Genomic DNA, 19,292 nt, shown 5'->3' on the forward strand with positions numbered 1-19,292 from the left:
ATTCATTTCTCATGTATTTACCTTCCCACAATTTACTGCCCCTAGAAGCCCACTAAGCTCACTAAGGCAGGTGAAAGGACATGCCCAAGGTTAACTTGTAAGTGTCAGGGTCAAGGCTCAAAACAGAGTCTTTTGCCTTCTTCTTCTTCTTCTTCTTCTTTTTTTTTTTTTTTTGTCTTTTTAGGGCTGTACCTGAGGCATATGGAGGTTTCCAGTCTAGGGGTCCAGTTGGAGCCATAGCAACTCAGGATCAGAGCCCCGTCTGTGACCTACACAACAGCTCATGGCAATGCTGGATCCTTAACCCCACTGATAGAGGCTAGGGATCAAACCCACAGCCTCATGGTTCTTAGTCGGATTTGTTAACCACTGAGTCATGATGGGAAATCCTGCCTTCTTTTTTTTAAATTAAATTTAATTTTTTTCTCTTTTTTTCTTTCTGTTTTTTTAGGGCCACACCCTCGGCATATGGAGGGTCCCAGGCTAGAGGTCTAATTGGAGCTAATTGGCCTATGCCACAACCACAGCAACACCAGATCTGAACCGCACCTGCGACTTACACCATAGCTCATGGCAATGCCGTATCCTTAACCCATTGAGCGAGGCCAGGGATTGAACCCGAAACCTCATGGTGCCTAGCTGGATTCATTTCCGCTGCGCCACGATGGGAACTCCTAATTTTATTTTTATTAGAGTATAGCTGATTTATAGTGTTGTGCCAATTTCTGCTATACAGCATAGAGACTAAGTCTTATATATATATATATATACACATATACATATATATATATATACATTCTTTTTCTCATACTATCTTTTGTCTTCAAGTCCACTTACTTCCAGAACTTTCCAAACCATACAGACCTTTCCTTAAACACCTCCTGCTTGGATGACAATGGGCTCCAGACTTGGGGGGTTTGAGAGCACAAACAATGTCATCAGCACCGTTATTTCAAAGGCTGGTCAGAGGAAGGAACAGCCCTGGGTGTTTTTGCAAAAACCTAGCTGAATCCATTCATCTGTTAATGGACATTTAGGTTGTTTCCATATCCTGGCTATTGTGAAGTTTGGGTTTAGCAGATGCAAACTATTGCATTTGGAGTGGATAAGAAATGAGATCCTGTTGTATAGCCCAGGGAACTATATCTAATCACTTGTGATGGAAAATGATGGAGGATAATGTGAGAAAAAGAATGTGTGTGTATATATATATGTATGTATAACTGGGTCACTTTGCTGTACAGCAGAAATTGACAGAATGCTGTAAATCAATTATAAGAATAATAATAAAAAACCTAGCTAACACTAGCTCTTGCAGTTTGGGGTTGTTTGAGGGTGATTAAGTGATTAAGTCCTCAGGTTCTGGCCACACCTTTTTTTATCATATGAGGAAGAAGTCACAAGAAGGTGACAAGAAAGGTAACTGAAGGCAGAGGTGGGGGTGGGGGGTTTAGAATCATGAAAAGCACACTCTTCAGACCCACCTGCCTTCACAGCCTGGAGGTGTGAAGAAAACTGCCTAAGGAGACAGACCCAGTAAGAGGAAGCAATCAGTCTTGAGTTCACCTTCCTTAAATTCAACTCCTGGTGTGTCACACTTGCATCTTTGCCCCCTACCCCTTACAAATCCATTCTCCACACAGCTACTGAAGTAACTGTCACCAGGGTAGAAACAGGATCCTGTCAGGCTCTTTTGAAAATGGCTTCTCATAACCCTCAGAAAGAAATCCAAGCTTCCTGTCCCAGTCCTATACCATTGGGACTTTTTTTCGGGAGGGGGGGGGGAAACATCCACAGGATGCAGAAGTTTGAGGGCCAGGGGTTGAACCTGCATCACAGTAGCAACCTGAGCCACAGCAGTGACAATGTCGGATCCTTAACATGCCGAGCCACCAGGAAACTTCAGAATCTGCATTTTTTTTTTTTTCTTTATAAGGCCACACCTGAGGCATATGGAAGTTCCTGGGTCAGGAGTTGAATTGGAGGTGCAACTGCCAGCCCACACCACAGCCACAGCAATACTGGAGTTGCACCTGGTACCTACATGGCAGTTTGCAGGAATACTGGATCTTTAACTCGCTGAGTGAGGCCAGGGATCAAACCCACATCCTCATAGAGACAACATCAGCCCCTTGAACCTGCTGAGCTGCAATGGGAATTCCCAGAATCTGCACTTCTAGGTGATGCTGACCATGCTGGATTAGGGACCTCACTTTCAGAACTGCTGCTGTACATGATGAGGTTTCTGTCTACTTCTCAGACTTTGTTTTTACTGCCCCCTTCCCGCTCTCAATGCTCACTCCAGCCAGGATGCCGACAGCAGCCCTGAGTGCGGAAGATGGAGGAAGGAAAAAAACGCAGCCATTTGTCTCTTGGATAGTTTACTCTGTTTGTCAGTTCCATTTTTGCTCAATTTATTTTTACCTGAAATGTATGTGATTTCTGTTATAAGCAGAATGCTTCTTAGGTAGTACAGAACATATAATGAAAAATACTGTTCATTTCAGGAAGAAGAACAACATAAACACATCTATAAATCACCCCGTTTCTGGTGTTCTCTTTGCCAGCAGCAGAGTCCACCCAAACTTTTTTTACACGCTTTACTTTCTCTCGCCTTCCATACCCACCAGGTTAGAAAATCCTCTAATTCACTTCCATTCTCAACCTCTTCTCTGATTTTCCATGTGTTAGGAATGACTATCTGGTCCTTCAATCCCACCTCAACCCTCCCAAACTATTCACACAACTAATTGGCCACACCCACTTGCTAGTCATATTCAGACCTTATTCTTCCCTGCTAAAAATCCATCAAAATTCCTCTAGCTTTCAGGATCTCATGCCAATGCCTTGGGCTGGAAAGTAAAGCATTTATGGTTGGAACACTGTTCATTTCTGCAGCTGTGGCTCCCGCCTTCGGCACCAGCGCTCCTACCCCCTGGTGGACAAGCCACTTCCCCTCATCCCACGTCTACGCCTTTGCATGTGAGTGGACTCTCCTCTCATCAGGGCTGTGCTTTGATCCGCTATGGACTCATCCTTCAAGACTCAGCCCAGGAATTCCTACTTGGCTCAGCAGGTTAAGAACCCGACTAGTATCCATGAAGATTCGGGTTTGATTCCTTGGGTTAAGGATCCAGCATGGCCTCAAGGTGAAGCATAGGTCACAGATGCAGCTAGGATCTCAAATTGCCGTGACAGTGGCATAGGCCTCAGCTGCAGTTACAGTTCCACCCCTAGCCTGGGAACTTCCAGATGCTGCAGGTGCAGCCCTAAAAAGAAGAAAAATGAAAAGACTCAGCCCAGAGGGGGCTTGCTCTGTGAGGCCTCCTCAGGTGGTCCTGGGAACCGCTGCCCACCCTGGTCTCCCCACCCTACATGGAGCACAATCTGCCACCTTCCATCACAACACAACTGGGGGAGGGGGTGGGGGGGGCGGGGAATGCGCATGAGTGAATTGGAAGAGCATCTGTGCCATGTGCTGAGGGCCTGTGGTATCAAACTGAGATATCCAGACATCATTTGGTGGATAATCAAGTGATATAACACATTTTTGGTTTTGTTTCCAATGTCCAAATCCAGTAGGGACTAGAGCTTGAAGAAAGCAGGACAGCCAATAGCTGAATGATCTCCCAGGTACATGCAGTAATAGGTTCCTTAGGATAAAAATTCACAAGCTGAACTCCACTGAACTCATTTCCTTTCTTTTTCTCCCCTTTCCAAATTTGAAATTATATTATTTTGGGTTTTATGATTGGCTTTAAATAATAGATATAGCCTCTATTTCATGAACCATCAACTATCACCATTACTGCTCGCTGACAATATTAAGCCTCTCTGGCTTTTCCTCTGCGTCTCCAACCTGTGCTACTTTCTGACATCTGTCTGCACATTTGTGTTGCATTGATGGAGTTGATCGTTTTTGCATTGTTTTGTTGTCAATAATAATTCTTGCCTACCATTAGATTGATGCTAGAAGTTGAAAGACGAATAAATATGATCATAACTCATCGCTATGAGGACTCTGTAAGTATCCTTCACTGCGAATACAAATAATGTGCTACAATTTTACTTTTTACTCTTTGAGCCGGATATCCTGACTCTGTGGGGACAATTCAGTTTAAATTATCCAAAACCTGGGAATGAGATAAAAAGATAACTATATATCCTTTCTGCCTTTTATAGGAACACTGTCTAGACACCCAGCCAAGGAGGAATTATGTCTGTAGAAGAATGCACCTTTGTTTGACTTACTTGTTTAGAACCCAGATTCTCTGAAGTTATTACCTAGATAAGTTGCAGCCTTTTTTTTTCCCCCCCTGCTATTGCATAAGTGATTGTGTGATTTGTGTCTGTTAGGAAAAGACAACCACGACCCTCTAGGGCTAGGGCAGTGACCGGTTTTGCATCTAATTGACAAAACTTTTTTCAGCTTTCCTTTCCTCTCTTCCTCCCGCACTCTTAGAACTAGGTTTATTATCCTACTGGTGTCTTCACTGAAGAGCTAAGTAAATGTTTACGGCAAAATACTTTCTATGAGGGTTGTGTTTTCATTTTTACTTTGAAAATTACACTTGGAAAATTTTGCTTCACTGATGAGCAGCCTTGGGTGTATTAGCTAACTGGGCCTTTTGTAGTTTCACTGAGTGGCCCATAGGTTGGTTTCAAAACTGCCTGGAAGGAGGACAACTTCAGCCTGTCCCTCTCAGGCCCAACTTTAGCTTTTTCTTTGGCCGCACGAATGGAATATGGAAGTTCCCATGCAGGGGTCGAATCAGAGCTGCAGCTGCCGGCCTATGCCACAGCCACAGCAACACTGGATCCAAGCTGCATCTGTGACCTATGATGTAGTTTGCACACCGAGTGAGGCCAGGGATCAAACCCACATCCTCACCGGTTCTATGTGGGGTTCTTAACCCGCTGAGCCACAATGGGAACTCCTACTTTAGCTTTTATTGACCCAGCACTTTCATATTCCTCTGGAACTGGCCACTGCCCAGACGGTTTCTTTCCCCCCGTGGTGGTTGTGAGCATGAAGGGGCTCCATTTAGGTGTGTGTGCAGGGGAGGGGGTTGGGGGTAGCTTTATTACTACAAAGCTAGTGATAAAGACTGAGCTTTGCCAGGAAAAAGGCACTCTATCTGGGCAGCTTGCCTCCAATACAAAGTCCCACAGGTAAGGAAAAGGTTTGGCCCAACCTGAGCTGGGATTTGGGATGTGGGGTGGGTGGTGGTTGAGGACATTCATCCGAAAACATTTAGATCTCTGCTCTGGCTGATGAAACTGTAAGATTCCAATTAAGTGAACTGAGAGAGAGCTGGTTCTTTATGTTGGGTAAGGGCGATGATATTTTAAAATCTGGTTGTAGTCTGAGCTGCTTGTCCAGAAAACTGTGCTGTCCAATAAGAGCCATCAGTTCCATGTAGCTATGGAAGTTGTAATTAAAATTAACTAAGATTAAGATGAAAAACTCGGAGTTCCTGTTATGGCTCAGCAGAAACGAATCTGACGAGTACCCATGAAGATGCAGGCTTGATCCCTGCCCTTGCTCTGTGGGTTAAGGACCCAGTGTTGCTGTGAGCTGTGGTGTAGGTCATAGACGCGGCTCGGATCTGATGTTGCTATGGTTGTGGTATAGGCCAGCGGCTACAGCTCCGATTCAATCCCTAGCCTGGGAACCTCCATATAATGAGAGTGTGGCCCTAAGAAGAGAAAAAAAAAAAAAAGATGAAAAACTCAGTTACTCAGTCCCACTGGCCACAAGTGATGAACAGCACACATGGTAACAGGAAGCCCAGATACAGACCATGTCTGTCACTGCAAAGTTTTGCTGGTGGTGACCATTTATCTGGAAGGCCAGCAGACCATTTTTCTTCCAAAAGATAAAGCTCTTTTGATTTTCGTTGGTTGGTTTGTTTGTTTTTGGTCACACCTGCCCCCTATAGAAGTCCTTGGGCAAGCTTCGACCTATGCCACAGCTGTGGTAACACCAGACCCTTAAGCCGCTGTGCCACAGCTGGAACTCCTGTTTAAGCACATACACTGCCCTTCAAGGTTATGCAAAAGGGGAGGTCTCAAGAAGATCTGCATGGAAGTTTTTACTAAGAAGGGAGCCACACTGCCTGGGTGAGAAGAGGCTGGAATTTGCCATTTTTCTCCTCTGATTTGAGAGGGAGGGTTTTTTCTTTGTTTTGTTTTAATTTGAAGAGGCATATGGCGAAAAGGAAAAGGGTGAGTTAGAAAAGAATACTGAGGGAGTTCCCTGGTAGCCTAGCAGTTAAGGATTTGGCCTTGTCACTGCTGTGGCTCAGGTTTAATCAGCTCTGGCACTTCCACACGCTGCAAGAGCAGCAAAAAAAAAAAATAAATAAAAAATTAAAAAAAAAGAGAGAGAGAGAGAGAGAGAGAAAGAAAGAAAGAAAGAAAGAAAGAAAGAAAGAAAGAAAGAAAGAAAGAAAGAAAGAAAGAAAGAAAAGAATTCTGAGGGAGAGATTAAAAAAAAAAAACAAAAACAAGGCGTTCCTGGTTGCGGAACAGCGGAAATAAATCCAACTAGGCACTGTGAGACTGTGGGTTCAATCCCTGGACTCCATCAGTGGGTTAAGGATCTGGTGTTGCTGTGGGTTGTGATGTAGATTGGAGATGCCGCTTGGATTCCCTGTGGCTGTGGCTGTGGTGTGGGCCAGAGGCTATAGCTCTGATTTGACTCCTAGCCTGGGAACCTTCATATGTCGCAGGTTCAGCCCCAAAAAGAAAAAAAAAAAAAGACATAAAACAGGACATGCTTCTTGGTGGAAGAGTGGGCAAAAAGAAAGCAATGAGAGACACACCCACTGGCCCAGCTGACTACTGAAATTCCTTCCTCAAGATCTCTGATGTTTCATCTTGGTGTGCCCTGTTGGGTGCTGTAATTCTCCTCTGCTCCACCAAATCCTTAATAAAAGCCTATTTCATAAAACATCCTTGTTCCTATGGTCTGGAGGTATAATGGGTTTAGGGAGAGAAATAAACTAGAGTAGGGAACAGTGCTGGGAACAGAGAGGTAAGAAGGCATTGAGGAGATGAGTAATCACAGGGGGTTGTAAGCCCCTAGGAGGGCTAGAAAGGCTGGGAGGGCCCTAAGGAACCAAGGAATGGGGTCTTCAGCCCTTTATCAAAGATAAGAAAGGCAAGTCAGGAGGCCAGGAGAGGTAGAGACATTTGGGTTGCACATGTTTTAAAAAGCATGGCTGCCGTTTCCCCTCTGTGATAGAAAAATCTCTTATGATTTAATAACAAGCATCACTCAGGAAATAAAATATATTTTGCATTGAAGTCACTTCAAAGTCAAGTAAAGTTAGATAAAAACAGCTTTCAAAGCAGCATGTGAATAAAATCAGAGGCTACACAGCAGGCTGCTACACTGTGCAGTGTCTGAAATTTGGGACTACCTCAAGAGAAATCCCTCAGCAAGGCAGAGATAATAAAGTAATGCTTCAATACAGTTGCCCTGGTTACATTTACTGTCAAAATAATACATACTTTTAAAGCAGTGACTGGTAAATACTTTTTTTTTTTTTTCTGACCCAATGAATACTCATCACTGCTTTAAACACTCCTCTGCCTTCTTTAAACTGGTACTTGGAACACAATTTAATGTTTACCTGATCCTTCAGGCCATCATGACAACTGTAGTTGCCATCTGGTGCTGAAGGCATTGATGCCCCTTCACAAATGGCCCCTTTGATTTGATGCTTTGGGGATGATTGGGTTGTATTTTCTCTCATTTCTCTTCCTCCCACTTGCTGTCGCGTCATTTCTCACTGCTGTTCACGCCCCCAAAAAGGGTAGAAACAAACCTTTTCTGCTAATAGTTTGCTGCCCTGAATACTGTAATGGCCATGGCTCCGAAGAATTAAATCTTACAGGATAGGGAAATACAGATAACCCTTAAACAGTGTGGGGTTTCAGAGGTGCTAACCCCAGTGCGAGCAAAAACCCGAATATAACTTTACAGTCAGCTCTCCATATCTGCCATTCCACATCTGGGGATTCACATTCCCAGGTTCAGCCAACTGCTAATCTCGTATGATGGTGTGGTAGTTTTTTTGTTTTTTGTATTTTTAGGGCTGCACCTTCAGCTTATGGAAGTTCCCAGACTAGGGGTTGAACCGGAGCTGTAGCTGCCAGCCTACCCCAGCCACAGCAATGCGGGATCCTTAATCCACTGAGTGAGGCCAGGGATCAAACCCACATCCTCATGGATACTAGTCGGGTTTGATACTGCTGAGCCACAATGGGAACTCTCTGTAGTAGGTATTTATTGAAAAAAAAAAATCCATGTGTAAGAGTTTACCACACAGTTCAAATCTTTGAAGTTCAAGGATCAACTGTAATAAGAAAAACTAGCTACAGTCCAGTTTGAAATAGTATTTGCCTTTCTGGTTTGAAAATTCATAAAGGGAAATCTCACTAAAATGGAGTTGGGACACCAGAAGGGGGCGCTCACACCAGGTACCAGTAGCATTAATTGCAGGAAGAATTGTCAGTTACAGATGGTAAAAGAGGGCTCATCAATAGGAAGAGGGTAAAAGAAGGCTCATCAATAGGAAGAATCTTCAATGATGGGCCTCACCCAGAAAAGATATTCATGGCATCTCCCACAAGAAGTCCAGCCCAGCAACTCAGCTCCTGAGTCCCCACCATCTCTAAACTAACACTTTTCTCCAAGAGATTTTTGTGCAAAATAAACTCTCCTAACTTCCTCCTTTTTCTCTATGTAGTAACGTTCTTGTCACTTGACTTGTCTATGGCTTTTGTAGGACTTGTTTGCCTTGAATTGCAATTCCTCTGCTATTCCTGAATAAACCCATTTTGTATTGGTAAAATAACTTTATTTTCTTTTTATAGCCACATCTGCGGCATATAGGAGTTCCTGAGTTAGGGGGTCAAATCAGAGCTGCAGATGAGGCCTATGCCCCACCCATGGGAACACCAGATCCAAGTGGCATCAGTTACTTATGCCACAGCTTGTGGCAATGCTGGATCCTTACCCCACTGAGCAAGGCCAGGGATCGAATCTGCATCATCAAGGAGATTATGTTGGGGTCTTAACCCACTGAGTCACAATGGAAACTCCTAAAATAACTTTTATACTTAAGGTCAACACTGGTTTGATATGTTTTATGAAGAGACATATTTACTTCATGAAGATAATTTTTTTTTACTTATACTCTTAGTAAAATACCACTTAAGAAAGTCGAAAACGGCAAGACTCTATTTAATACTTGTAAAGATTTCTTTCCTTTTGGTTTACCTCACTTTTGGAGGAACCCAGAAGAAAAGCAAATGCTTTTAGAAGTGCAAGTCATCAGTATTTTCTAAATATAAGTGAGTTGTGATGATGAATAGCCAAAGAAAACCATCATGGGAAATAAAAATGATTCGAGGATGATAACTTACAGTTCACAAATCATATTTCACTTTATTTATCAAAGAAGTTATTTTTCTCTAATATGTTTCTGCTTGTATGACAGGAGAAGAGATATTGAGCCAGTGATTACATTTAATCTCTTCAAAATGACCTTTTCTGAGGAACTGGAAGCTAGGAAGTATTTTTTAGTTATCCTATAGATTCCCAGAGCCTGGGAAACTGCCTCAAACCTTTTGGGACACTGTGACAGATTCAGCAAGGGCTGACCCTCATCAGCTGACAATGAAGGGCAATGGCCATCATCATGATGGCGCTGGTACCCAACCTATACCTGGCTTGCTTTGGAAATGCATCTAAGCCAGTCCTTGGCTTTTTTCACTAAGTTGTGTAAACTGGACAAAAGTAGTCAAGTGCAATATACTTACTTTGCATCAGGCTTGAAATATATCAGACTGTTGATATTGATCATTTTCCATTTAAGAGATGAAAATGTGATATAGTTTAATATTTCGAATATGTTGAAGTTCAGGTCTCCACATAAGTCTCAAGAATTATCAAGTCCTCTCATCATTTCAATTATTGAGAAAATGAAAAAACTATAATAAAACCAGACAGTTGGCAATCAAATGTGTCTAAAAAGCCCTTTTGATACTAGGCATCTACAATGAATTCGGTGATTATGGGCATTCTGCTAGTCCCTGTAGAGAAAAGGTGAGTAAAATATGATCCATGGCCTCAAGAATCTCAGGCTACAATATAAGAGATGAAAACATTAAATAAAATGTGAGTGCAGTGTAATTTATGCAAGGGTAAGTTAGTGGTGGGACAAAGGACTCATCAATCTTATTGAATGAGTTAAGGAGAATACCAAAAAGGTAAAGATTTCTCATCTGTGCTCTGAAGGATGAATAGGAGTTTACCACTCAAACAAGGAGGAACGCATGCATTTCAGGAAGAGGGTGCAGTAATGGAATAGTTTATGGGGAATATAAATGGATTACTATGGATAAAGCAGAGTATGTGTAGGAAACCATGGGAAATGAGGCTGTAGAGTTAAGACAGGAGCCAAATTATGGAAGGACTTGTATTTCATTCTGATGAGTTTCTTTCATCCTATAATGGGGAGTCATGGAAGCATTTTAAACAGATGAAAAACAGGATCCGATTTACATTTTTAAGAACTTATACTATGATCACAACTATGGAAGGAGGAAAAAAAAAAACCCAAATGGAAAAAAGACTAGCAGAAAACTGTCACGGAATTAATAGTGCTTGCCTCCAGGTGGTAGAAAATTGTTTTCTGTTTCTCCTTATAGCAGAACGCAGTCAGCTGTTCTTTTAGGGACACGGTAAGCTTCAGTCACATAAATAGCTGTCACCTCAATACTTTAATTCAGTGCAAAGAATACTGACCACATCTGGGCCCATCCTTTGCCTTTCTCAATTTTGTTTACACAAAGCAACCATCTAGAGAGTGTTATGATACATATTCTGGAAAAATCAAGTCAACCAGTTACTGAGTCATGTCAGCCCACAGACCTCATGAAAAGTTCTGATCATCTGAACTCCCAGGGTTCATACATTTCAATGATTTTGAATGGAACCAACTCTGACTCTGCATGAAGTCTGAACAAGTTTTGCATTTTATTCTGCCTTAAAAGCAACAGTTTCATCACACACCCCTTCCCATGTCACCTCAAATTCAAGTTCAATCTAAACAAAACAACTCATTAACAATGCAGATGAGGCTTCCACTCGCCTACCTAAACCTTCTGAATAGACTAGTGGCTCCAAGCCTCTGGTTTATAGACAGTCTGGAGCCATTGCTACATTGCAAGGGCATAAGTTATAAATGATAGAAGCAGAGACGTGCAACGCTTTGATCAAACTGGTCTGCATAAATGAGATGAGCAAAGCAAATGACTAGCAATAAGTCCAATCACTACCACCTTTATGACAAACAGAAAGTGTTATGAGGAAAGCCTGCCATAAGCAAGCACTTCATTAAGCAAAAATTGTTACTCCGTGAAGCCCATCTGTAAAACGAGCATAATAATGTCAACAACCTTATAAGGTTATTGTGAGGAATGGCACAAATAATCCACAGGAAGTTCTTATTAGAAAGTTGTCTGGCACAGAGTGAGCACTTCAAAATTTATAGTATCATCATTATTATCGTATCTGGCACAGGGGAAGTGCTCAATAAATTAGAGTACCATTATCACTATTATTATATCTCATAATTTTGACTCCTTCCAACTATTTCAACTTACAAATCTCAAAGATGTTCTTACTTATGTCAAAGACTATTTACTCAATACTTTAATTAAGATGAAATAATTACAAGAATTTTTTGAGAGAAAAGATTAAGAACACTTCTTTACCTCTTCATATCTGTCAAAAACTGCTCCTTCTTGCAAAAAGGAAGGAACTTCCTTCTGCCAGTTAAATTCATAAGGTTTGGCCATGATTATTCAAGACCTAAAAATGAAAGAGAGTATCTCATTAGTGTGCACAATTAAAAAACAAGTGAAGATCAAAGGTTAATGTGTTTGCAAAAGCTTTTCTTCATAACACATGGAATAAGTCTCTATATTGTCTTTTTTTTTTCCTCTTCCTTTCATCTGATCCTGAATTCCTTTCTTCTGATCTCTAAACCAGGAGAAAAAAATATCATCAGAAATAGCAGAGATGATAATATGGGAAGCTCCTCCTTTCCTCTTCAAATTCTGTAAAATAATTATATATATATATATATATATAAAATCTGATGCCATCAGTAAAAGAAAGAAACCGCATACCTAAACCAACATGCAGGAAAGGCCTGCTGCAAAGAGCGGGTGGTTCTACAAGCTTCTACTACAAGGTGAACTCATGGGTGGGGGGTGGTCCATGGGTTGTGGAATTAAGTATGAGTACCTAGAATTTTTTATTTCTCAGGGTCCTCTCTCTAGCCCTCTCTTATCCCCTTCTCACTTGGGCCATGCAGGGAACCACAGAATGTCTGCTTTCTAGCATAGGTAGTGAGTATGACATTGAAGAGAGATTGGCACTGTTCAGAGTTGTTGCCTGTACTGAGGAAGAACTAGATATTTCTTTTACCCACACTTTCTAGCATCCTGCACCATGGTATGCATGAAATAGCTGTAAGCAGGACATCTTGCATGAAAAGGTGAGCACACGACAAGACTCACCAAATATTTGAGCAATGCCATGAATATGGAAGACAGACACCAAACACAATAAACAGAACTGACACTCAAGGAAACAAAGTTAACAGGACAAACAGAATCTGACTTTGGCTTAAGTGTGGCTGACCTCCTCAGAAGGAGGTAAGGGTGCCTTCTGTTCTGTTAACACAACTAGCTATAGGTTCTAGAAATTTTAAAAAGATTATTGAAAAAGCAAGACAAAATGATGTCATATTAACAGAAGAGAGTGATTGAACCTATTCAACAGTTGTTAACATTTAAGCATGTGAACACACAGCATCAAAACGTATATTGAAAACTGAAAGTACGAAGAGAAAATTGGCAAAGTCATAAACATCTGAGGAGATAAGGATTCTCAGAAATTAATGGGAGAATACTGAGGATTTGAATACCACACTTACAAATTTAATTAAAATAATTTAAATGACCGAAGTTAACTTTTTTTTTTCTTTTTAGGGCTGCACCTGTGGCATATGGAGGTTCCCAGGCTAGGGGTTGAATCAGAGCTATAGCCACTGGCTTACACCACAGGCACAGCAATGTCAGATGCGAGTGGTGTCTGTGACCTACACCACAGCTCACAGCCACGCCGGATCCTTAAGTCACTGAGCAAGGGCAGGATCGAATCCACATTCTCATGGATACTAGTCAAGATTTGTTTCCACTGCGCCACAATGGGAATTCCCCTAAACAATTCTTGAGTTGAGCAGAATAGTCAAAGCAGAAATGGTAAACTGCTTAGAAGCAAAAATCAGAGTACTTACTATACATCAAAACCTAGGTATGGAATATGTAGCTCCCAAAGAGTAAAACAATGATTGTTAAAAGTTAATTGTTTTTCAAATCAGCACATATTAGATAAAATTGGGCAAATACTGGGGAGAGAGACAGAAAGAGAGATGGGGTAGCAAGAAGGATAAAGAGGACGCTTAAACTCTGAATGTTCATGAAGAAAGACAGAGTGTAAATACAAAGAGAAAGCGAACACTTTAAGAGACCTTTAACGAAGATACTTGAAAACTTAGAGTGGATATTTTTCAAAGGTAAAATAAATTTGGCTCAACAAATGAGCAGAACACTTCAACAGACCAGTGATCTTGGAAGATATTGAAAAAATAGAAAAAGATTAGACCCAGATGGTTTTACAAGTGAGTTCTACCAAATGGAGGAAAGGTAAATCTTGTGTACCTATGTTTTTCCCAGGACATTAAAAAATAAATAAGTAAATAAATAAAGCTACTACCCAACTCATTTCACAAGTTCCTTAGTGAGACCCTGACAATGGCACCACAAAGGGGTTAATAAGAAGCCAACCAACCAGCCCTAGAGCTCATTCTTACTGAGAAGAAACTCCGGGAAAACATGAATCAATCTATTCCAGAAAGTCAGTGAAAGAATAATTCAGGATGTTTTCACCCTGAAAACAAATCAATGTGATTTGCTAAGGAGAAAAATCTAATACTTGCACATGTTTCATGATGAAGTGAACCTGAATGTGAAAAGTCTCTAACAAATACTACTAAATGAAAACCACATTTTTGCAGGAAGCCACGTAATGATATGAAATAAGAACAATGTGACACCATTTACCTAAATACATAGCAACAGAATGGCATGGACAGTGTAGTACCATTTATGTAAAAACACATGCATACATAAAACTACTTCTCCACGTACATACATGTGTATATAAATAAGTTAATAAAAAGTTTGGAAAGAACCTTCCAAATACATGATGCTGCTTACTTTGGGGAGGGAATAAAGCTGGGGCTGAAAATCAAGATATTATTAGTGTTATCTCTATGCCAGACTTTTAAATTATAGGGATATATTCCTGCATTCATGTGTTGCTTGTGTAAATTAAAAAAAAAAAAAAAGAATGGGTCACTTTGGTGTTCCTGTTGTGGTTCAGCAATAACAAACCCGACTAGTATCTATGAGGATGTGGGTTGGATCCCTGGCCTCACTCAGTGGGTTAAGGATCCATTGTTGCTGTGAGCTGTGGTGTAGGTCGCAGGCATGGCTTGGATCTGGTGTTGCTGTGCCTGTGGTGTAGGCCAGAGCAGCTGCAGCTCTGATTCGACCCCTAGCCTGGGAACTTCCATGTGCCGCAGGTGTGGCCTTTTAAAAAAAAGGCAAAAAGAAAAAAGAATGGGTCACTTTACTGTACAGCAGAAATTGACAGAATGTTGTAAATCAACTATAACAGAAAAAATACAACTATTTAAAAAATGAATGCAAATTTCAAAAAGAAAAAAAAAGTTGAAATCATACACACAGGCATGATTCTTTAGTCGCAAACAATTTAAAGCGGAAAAGCAGATGAACAGCATATTAGGTCATGTTTCAAGGCAGCGTCTTCACAATAGCAACCGCTGCTGTTTGAAGGACGAACCACTCCATTATTCTTTACTGATCAAAGGCTGAGGAAAGTGTGAAGGGCACTGGAAGCAGCCCAGATGAGGTTCAATACAGCCCTCCATCATCACTAGCACCAAACCTCCCATGAAAACCACAGCAGACAAGCCACGCCACAGACAAGGGGAGAAGCGAGATGCTTTTTCTAGCGCATCCACGAGTAAGGTGGTTCATGTCTCTATCTCCCACAATGGCGATAACTGGGTAATCCCCCCCTCTTTCTGCTTCTCTGTTCCTCTCATCTGCCTCTCTCTGTGACTTTCAACACTCATATCTCAGTGTCCACACACACAGTCCCTTCACCCAAAGCAGCATGGAAGCAAGCTTCTAGGCAATGATGTGTCTTTGTGCCTGCTATGCCGTAGAAGAGATCCACAGAGCAAAACAGACCTGCAGACCCCCCCGGGCTGTCGTGGATGTGTTGTTCCATGATCTACAATAAGATTAACCAACTACAGCAACCTAAGTGTTAGCATTAATGACAGATGAAAAAAATAACATGGTGGCCTCCTCAGTGGGTGAACACCCCTCCTCAGTGGCCCTTCCCGTGTTCTATGATCTTCTTGCTCCTGCCGGCCATCCCTTTCAATATTTCCTTTGTTTTTATTTTAAAGGGAAGAGCAACAAGAGGCTTTTGATATAAAATGCTCATATTAAAAATGAAAATGAAAAGACCGCTTCTATCAACATGCATCACCTTTCATTGGTTTAACTGTGGTTCTCCCAGGATCTTTTCAGTAAAAGGACAGAGCAGAAGTCCTCAGTACATCATGCTTCTCAGATCTCATTACTCTCTTTGCTACTAAAATATTCAAATCTACCTTCGGTACCAATTTCATCATAACAGTCTCATTATGGAAAGGACCCTGGTGGAGGGTGATGTTGACCTTAATTTCTAAAGAAGTCGGCAGTGGAGGAGGGAGCTCATTTCATTGCTTGCTTTTTCAGAGCTCTGGGCTGTGAACAAGTTAAGACGCATTTTTGAAAAATGACATCGGAGGAGATCGCTGGTGGCTCAGTGGGTTAAGGATCTAGCATTGTTGCTGCTACAGCTCAGGTCACTGCTGTGGTATGGGTTCATTCCCTGGCTCTGGAACTTCCACATGTGGTGAGTGTGGGAAAAGAAAAAAAAAAAAAAAGAAAAGAAAACAAAGAGAGAAAGAGAGAAATGACGTTGGAGTATCCTAAATTTTCCCAATTTTAAACAAGGTTGGGAATAGGGGGGCTGTTCCTTGCACTGTCTCTGAAATACTTCCCAGGGCCTGGTATTAGGAGCAGCAGCTGGCTTATTTTATGTAAACAGTACAACTATGACCTACAGACCGAAAATGTTGATCCAGCCAATCATGTTTAATAGCAATTTGATCCAGGTAATTGACTTTAAAATGGGAATAAAGGAAGGCCCATGTCATAAGTCCAACTGACTTCAGAGAAAGTTGAAGGGACAAACCACGACCTCTTATAAAAGGCAGGGAGCAGAGAACTGGCCACTCCATAATGGTGTCCTTTTTGCAATGATCTCAAAGCCCCACCCACAGCTAACTGATGATTAAAAAAAAAAAAAACAAAAACAAAACGCTTTCGCTGTGCAATGGAAAGTCTCCTCTTCTCAAATTCTTCAGTTTGCCTTCTAAGGTCTCATTTACAAGACACTTTAAGGTTCAACTGCCCCCTCCACCTCCTGGAAGAACATTCCTTTGCCACACAGAGCCCACAGAAAAAGGGTCCTTCTTAAGGAACACGGGAAGTGAAGGAGAATGTACACAGAGAATGGATATATTAACTCGCTACCTTTACCAGAGTAAACACCTTGAGCAGCTACTGGAAGGGGGCCAGTGGGCTTTTACATAAGTCTCTTTGTTTCTAAATTCTTACGCAAGTGGAATGGATTAGCTGTGACACTGGCTGCAGAGGAAAAACTCCCTGGACTGTAGAGCTTGGCAAAGAGGAGACAAGAAAGGGAAGTCCCTGGAAGACCTTGTTTCAGAGCAAGTGGCAAAAGGCTCCTTCTAAAGAAGATAATGAGAAATGGAAAGCTTAGTGGGGAGGACGGACGGCCAGGGAGCTCAGGGAAGCTGTGGGGAACCAAATCCTTAAATAGGATATGCCCATCACCCACGAACATGGCCTTCTGCCCACTGACCCATTCAGTTGAGGTGAACCAAGGCAGGGCAGATCCTTGTTGGCCTGCTCTCCCTGACACTTTCAGATCTGCTGTATAGTCTCCCTGGCTAGACAGAGAGGGTGGTCTTTAAAACTTATCAGACCTTCTATCCTAGATATCTTGGCTTGATTGTGGAGTTAAGTTTGCTCCCCTAGGCCAACTGGGTCAAAACTTTTGCAAATAATATTTTGTTCCTGGACCTCTGTTTCATATTCTGGTAGAGAACAGATAGAAGAAGGTACATGCATTCGGGTATATTTAAGGTCCTGGTATAGTAGGGTGATTAATGCCCCCACAAAGATACCTACACCCTAATCTTTCTAAAACCTGTAAATGTTACTTTATATGGCAAAAAAAGGACTTCGTAGAGGTGATTAGGTTAATCTTGAGGTGGACATATTCTCTTGGATCTCGCCAATGGGCCTGAAATGCTATCACAAGTGTTCCTATGAAAGGGAGGTAGAGGGAGATTTGACACAGATGAAGAAGGGCCAATGGGACCATGGAGGCAGAGACTGGAGGGATGTAGCCACAAGCCAAGGTGTACTGGTAGTCACCAGAAGCTGGAAGGGGCAAGGAATAGATTCTCCCCTGTAGCCTGGCAAGTGTGTGGTCATATAGACACCTTGATTACAGAGGGTAGAGACTTCTGACCTCTAGAACTGCGAGGGAATCAATTTCTGATGTTTTCAACTAAAACACAAACAAACCAATTGAGAAATGGACAGAAGACCTAAATAAACCTTTCTCCAAAGAAGACATGCTGATGGCCAATAGGCACATGAAAAGATACTCAACATCACTAATTATTAGAGAAATGCAAATCAAAACTACAATGAGGTACCATCTCACACTGGTTAGAATGGCATCATTACTAGGTCTATAAATAACAAATGTTGGAAAATGTGAGGAGAAAAGAGGACCCTCCCATGCTGTTAGTGGAAATATAAATTGGTACAACCACTATGGAAAACAGTATGGAGGTACCTCAGAAAACTAAATATAGAAATACAATATGATCTAGCAATCCTACTCCTGGGCATATATTCAGACAAAAATTTCAACCAAAAAGACAGGGAGTTCCCATTGCGATATAGCAGAAATGAATCCGACTAGTATCCAGGAGGATGCAGTTTCGATCCCTGGCCTCAAGGGGGATCGGGGATCCAGCATTGCCCTGAGCAGTGGGGTAGGTTGCAGACGCAACTCAGGATCTGGTGTTGCTGCGGCTGTAGCTCCAACTAGATCCCTAGCCTGAGAACTTCCATATGCCACACATGCAGTCCTAAAAAGCAAAAAACCAAAAAAACAAAAACAAACAAACAAAAAAAGATACATGCACCCCTATTTTCACTGCAGCGCTATTCACTGTAATATTAAGCCAAGACATGGAAACAACCTAAATGCCCATTGACAGGTGAATGGATTAAAAAGATGTGGTACATACACATAATGAAATACTACTCAGCCATAAAAAAGAATGAAATAATGTCATTTGCAGCAACATGGATGCAACTAGAGTTTCTCCTACTAAGTGAAGTCAGTAAGAAAGAGAAAGATAAATACCATATTATAGCACTTACATGTGGAATCTAAAATAGGGCACAAATGAATAGAAACAAGACTCACAGATATAAAGAACAGACTTGTGGTTGCCAAGGAGGAGGGGGAGGGAGTGGAATGGACTGGGAAGCTGGGGTCAGTAGATGTAAACTATTACATTTAGAGTGGATAAGCAATGAGGTCCTATTGTATAGCACAGGGAACTATAGTCTATGTCTTGGGATAGAACATGATGGAAGGTAGTATGAGGAAAAGAATGTATAAATATGACCGGGTCACTTTGCTGTACAACAGAAATTGGCACAACATTGTAAATCAACTATACTTTAAAAATATGAAAATTCTGCTGTTTTCAGCCACTAGTTTGTGGTAATTTTTTTTTTTTTAAACAGCAGCCCAAGGAAAACAGTGGGCCTACTAAAGCTAGGCATCTTTCCTAAAAGGCCCAGCAGGTTGCCAAATCAATTTGAGAAGGAAAAGGGACAGCTCTGCCTTAAAGGGATGGGCATTCAGCATATGTTTGTTC

General features: G+C 41.6%; 1 protein-coding gene across 7 annotated transcripts in view; it reads right to left on the minus strand.

The window, feature by feature from the left end:
• The window catches only part of PLCB4 (phospholipase C beta 4), a 485,858-nt gene that overhangs the window by 189,100 nt on the left and 277,466 nt on the right, over positions 1-19,292 (minus strand). For all 7 annotated transcript variants that reach the window (XM_047771687.1, XM_047771685.1, XM_047771688.1 and 4 more), the window contains one exon: positions 11,794-11,890. In XM_047771687.1, coding sequence (XP_047627643.1) covers positions 11,794-11,877 — 84 coding nt within the window. In that variant the 5' untranslated portion in view covers positions 11,878-11,890. The remainder of the gene's footprint in view (positions 1-11,793; positions 11,891-19,292) is intronic.

The sequence above is a fragment of the Phacochoerus africanus genome, chromosome 3 (assembly GCF_016906955.1).
Source record: "Phacochoerus africanus isolate WHEZ1 chromosome 3, ROS_Pafr_v1, whole genome shotgun sequence".
In the NCBI taxonomy this organism is placed as follows: Eukaryota; Metazoa; Chordata; class Mammalia; order Artiodactyla; family Suidae; genus Phacochoerus; species Phacochoerus africanus.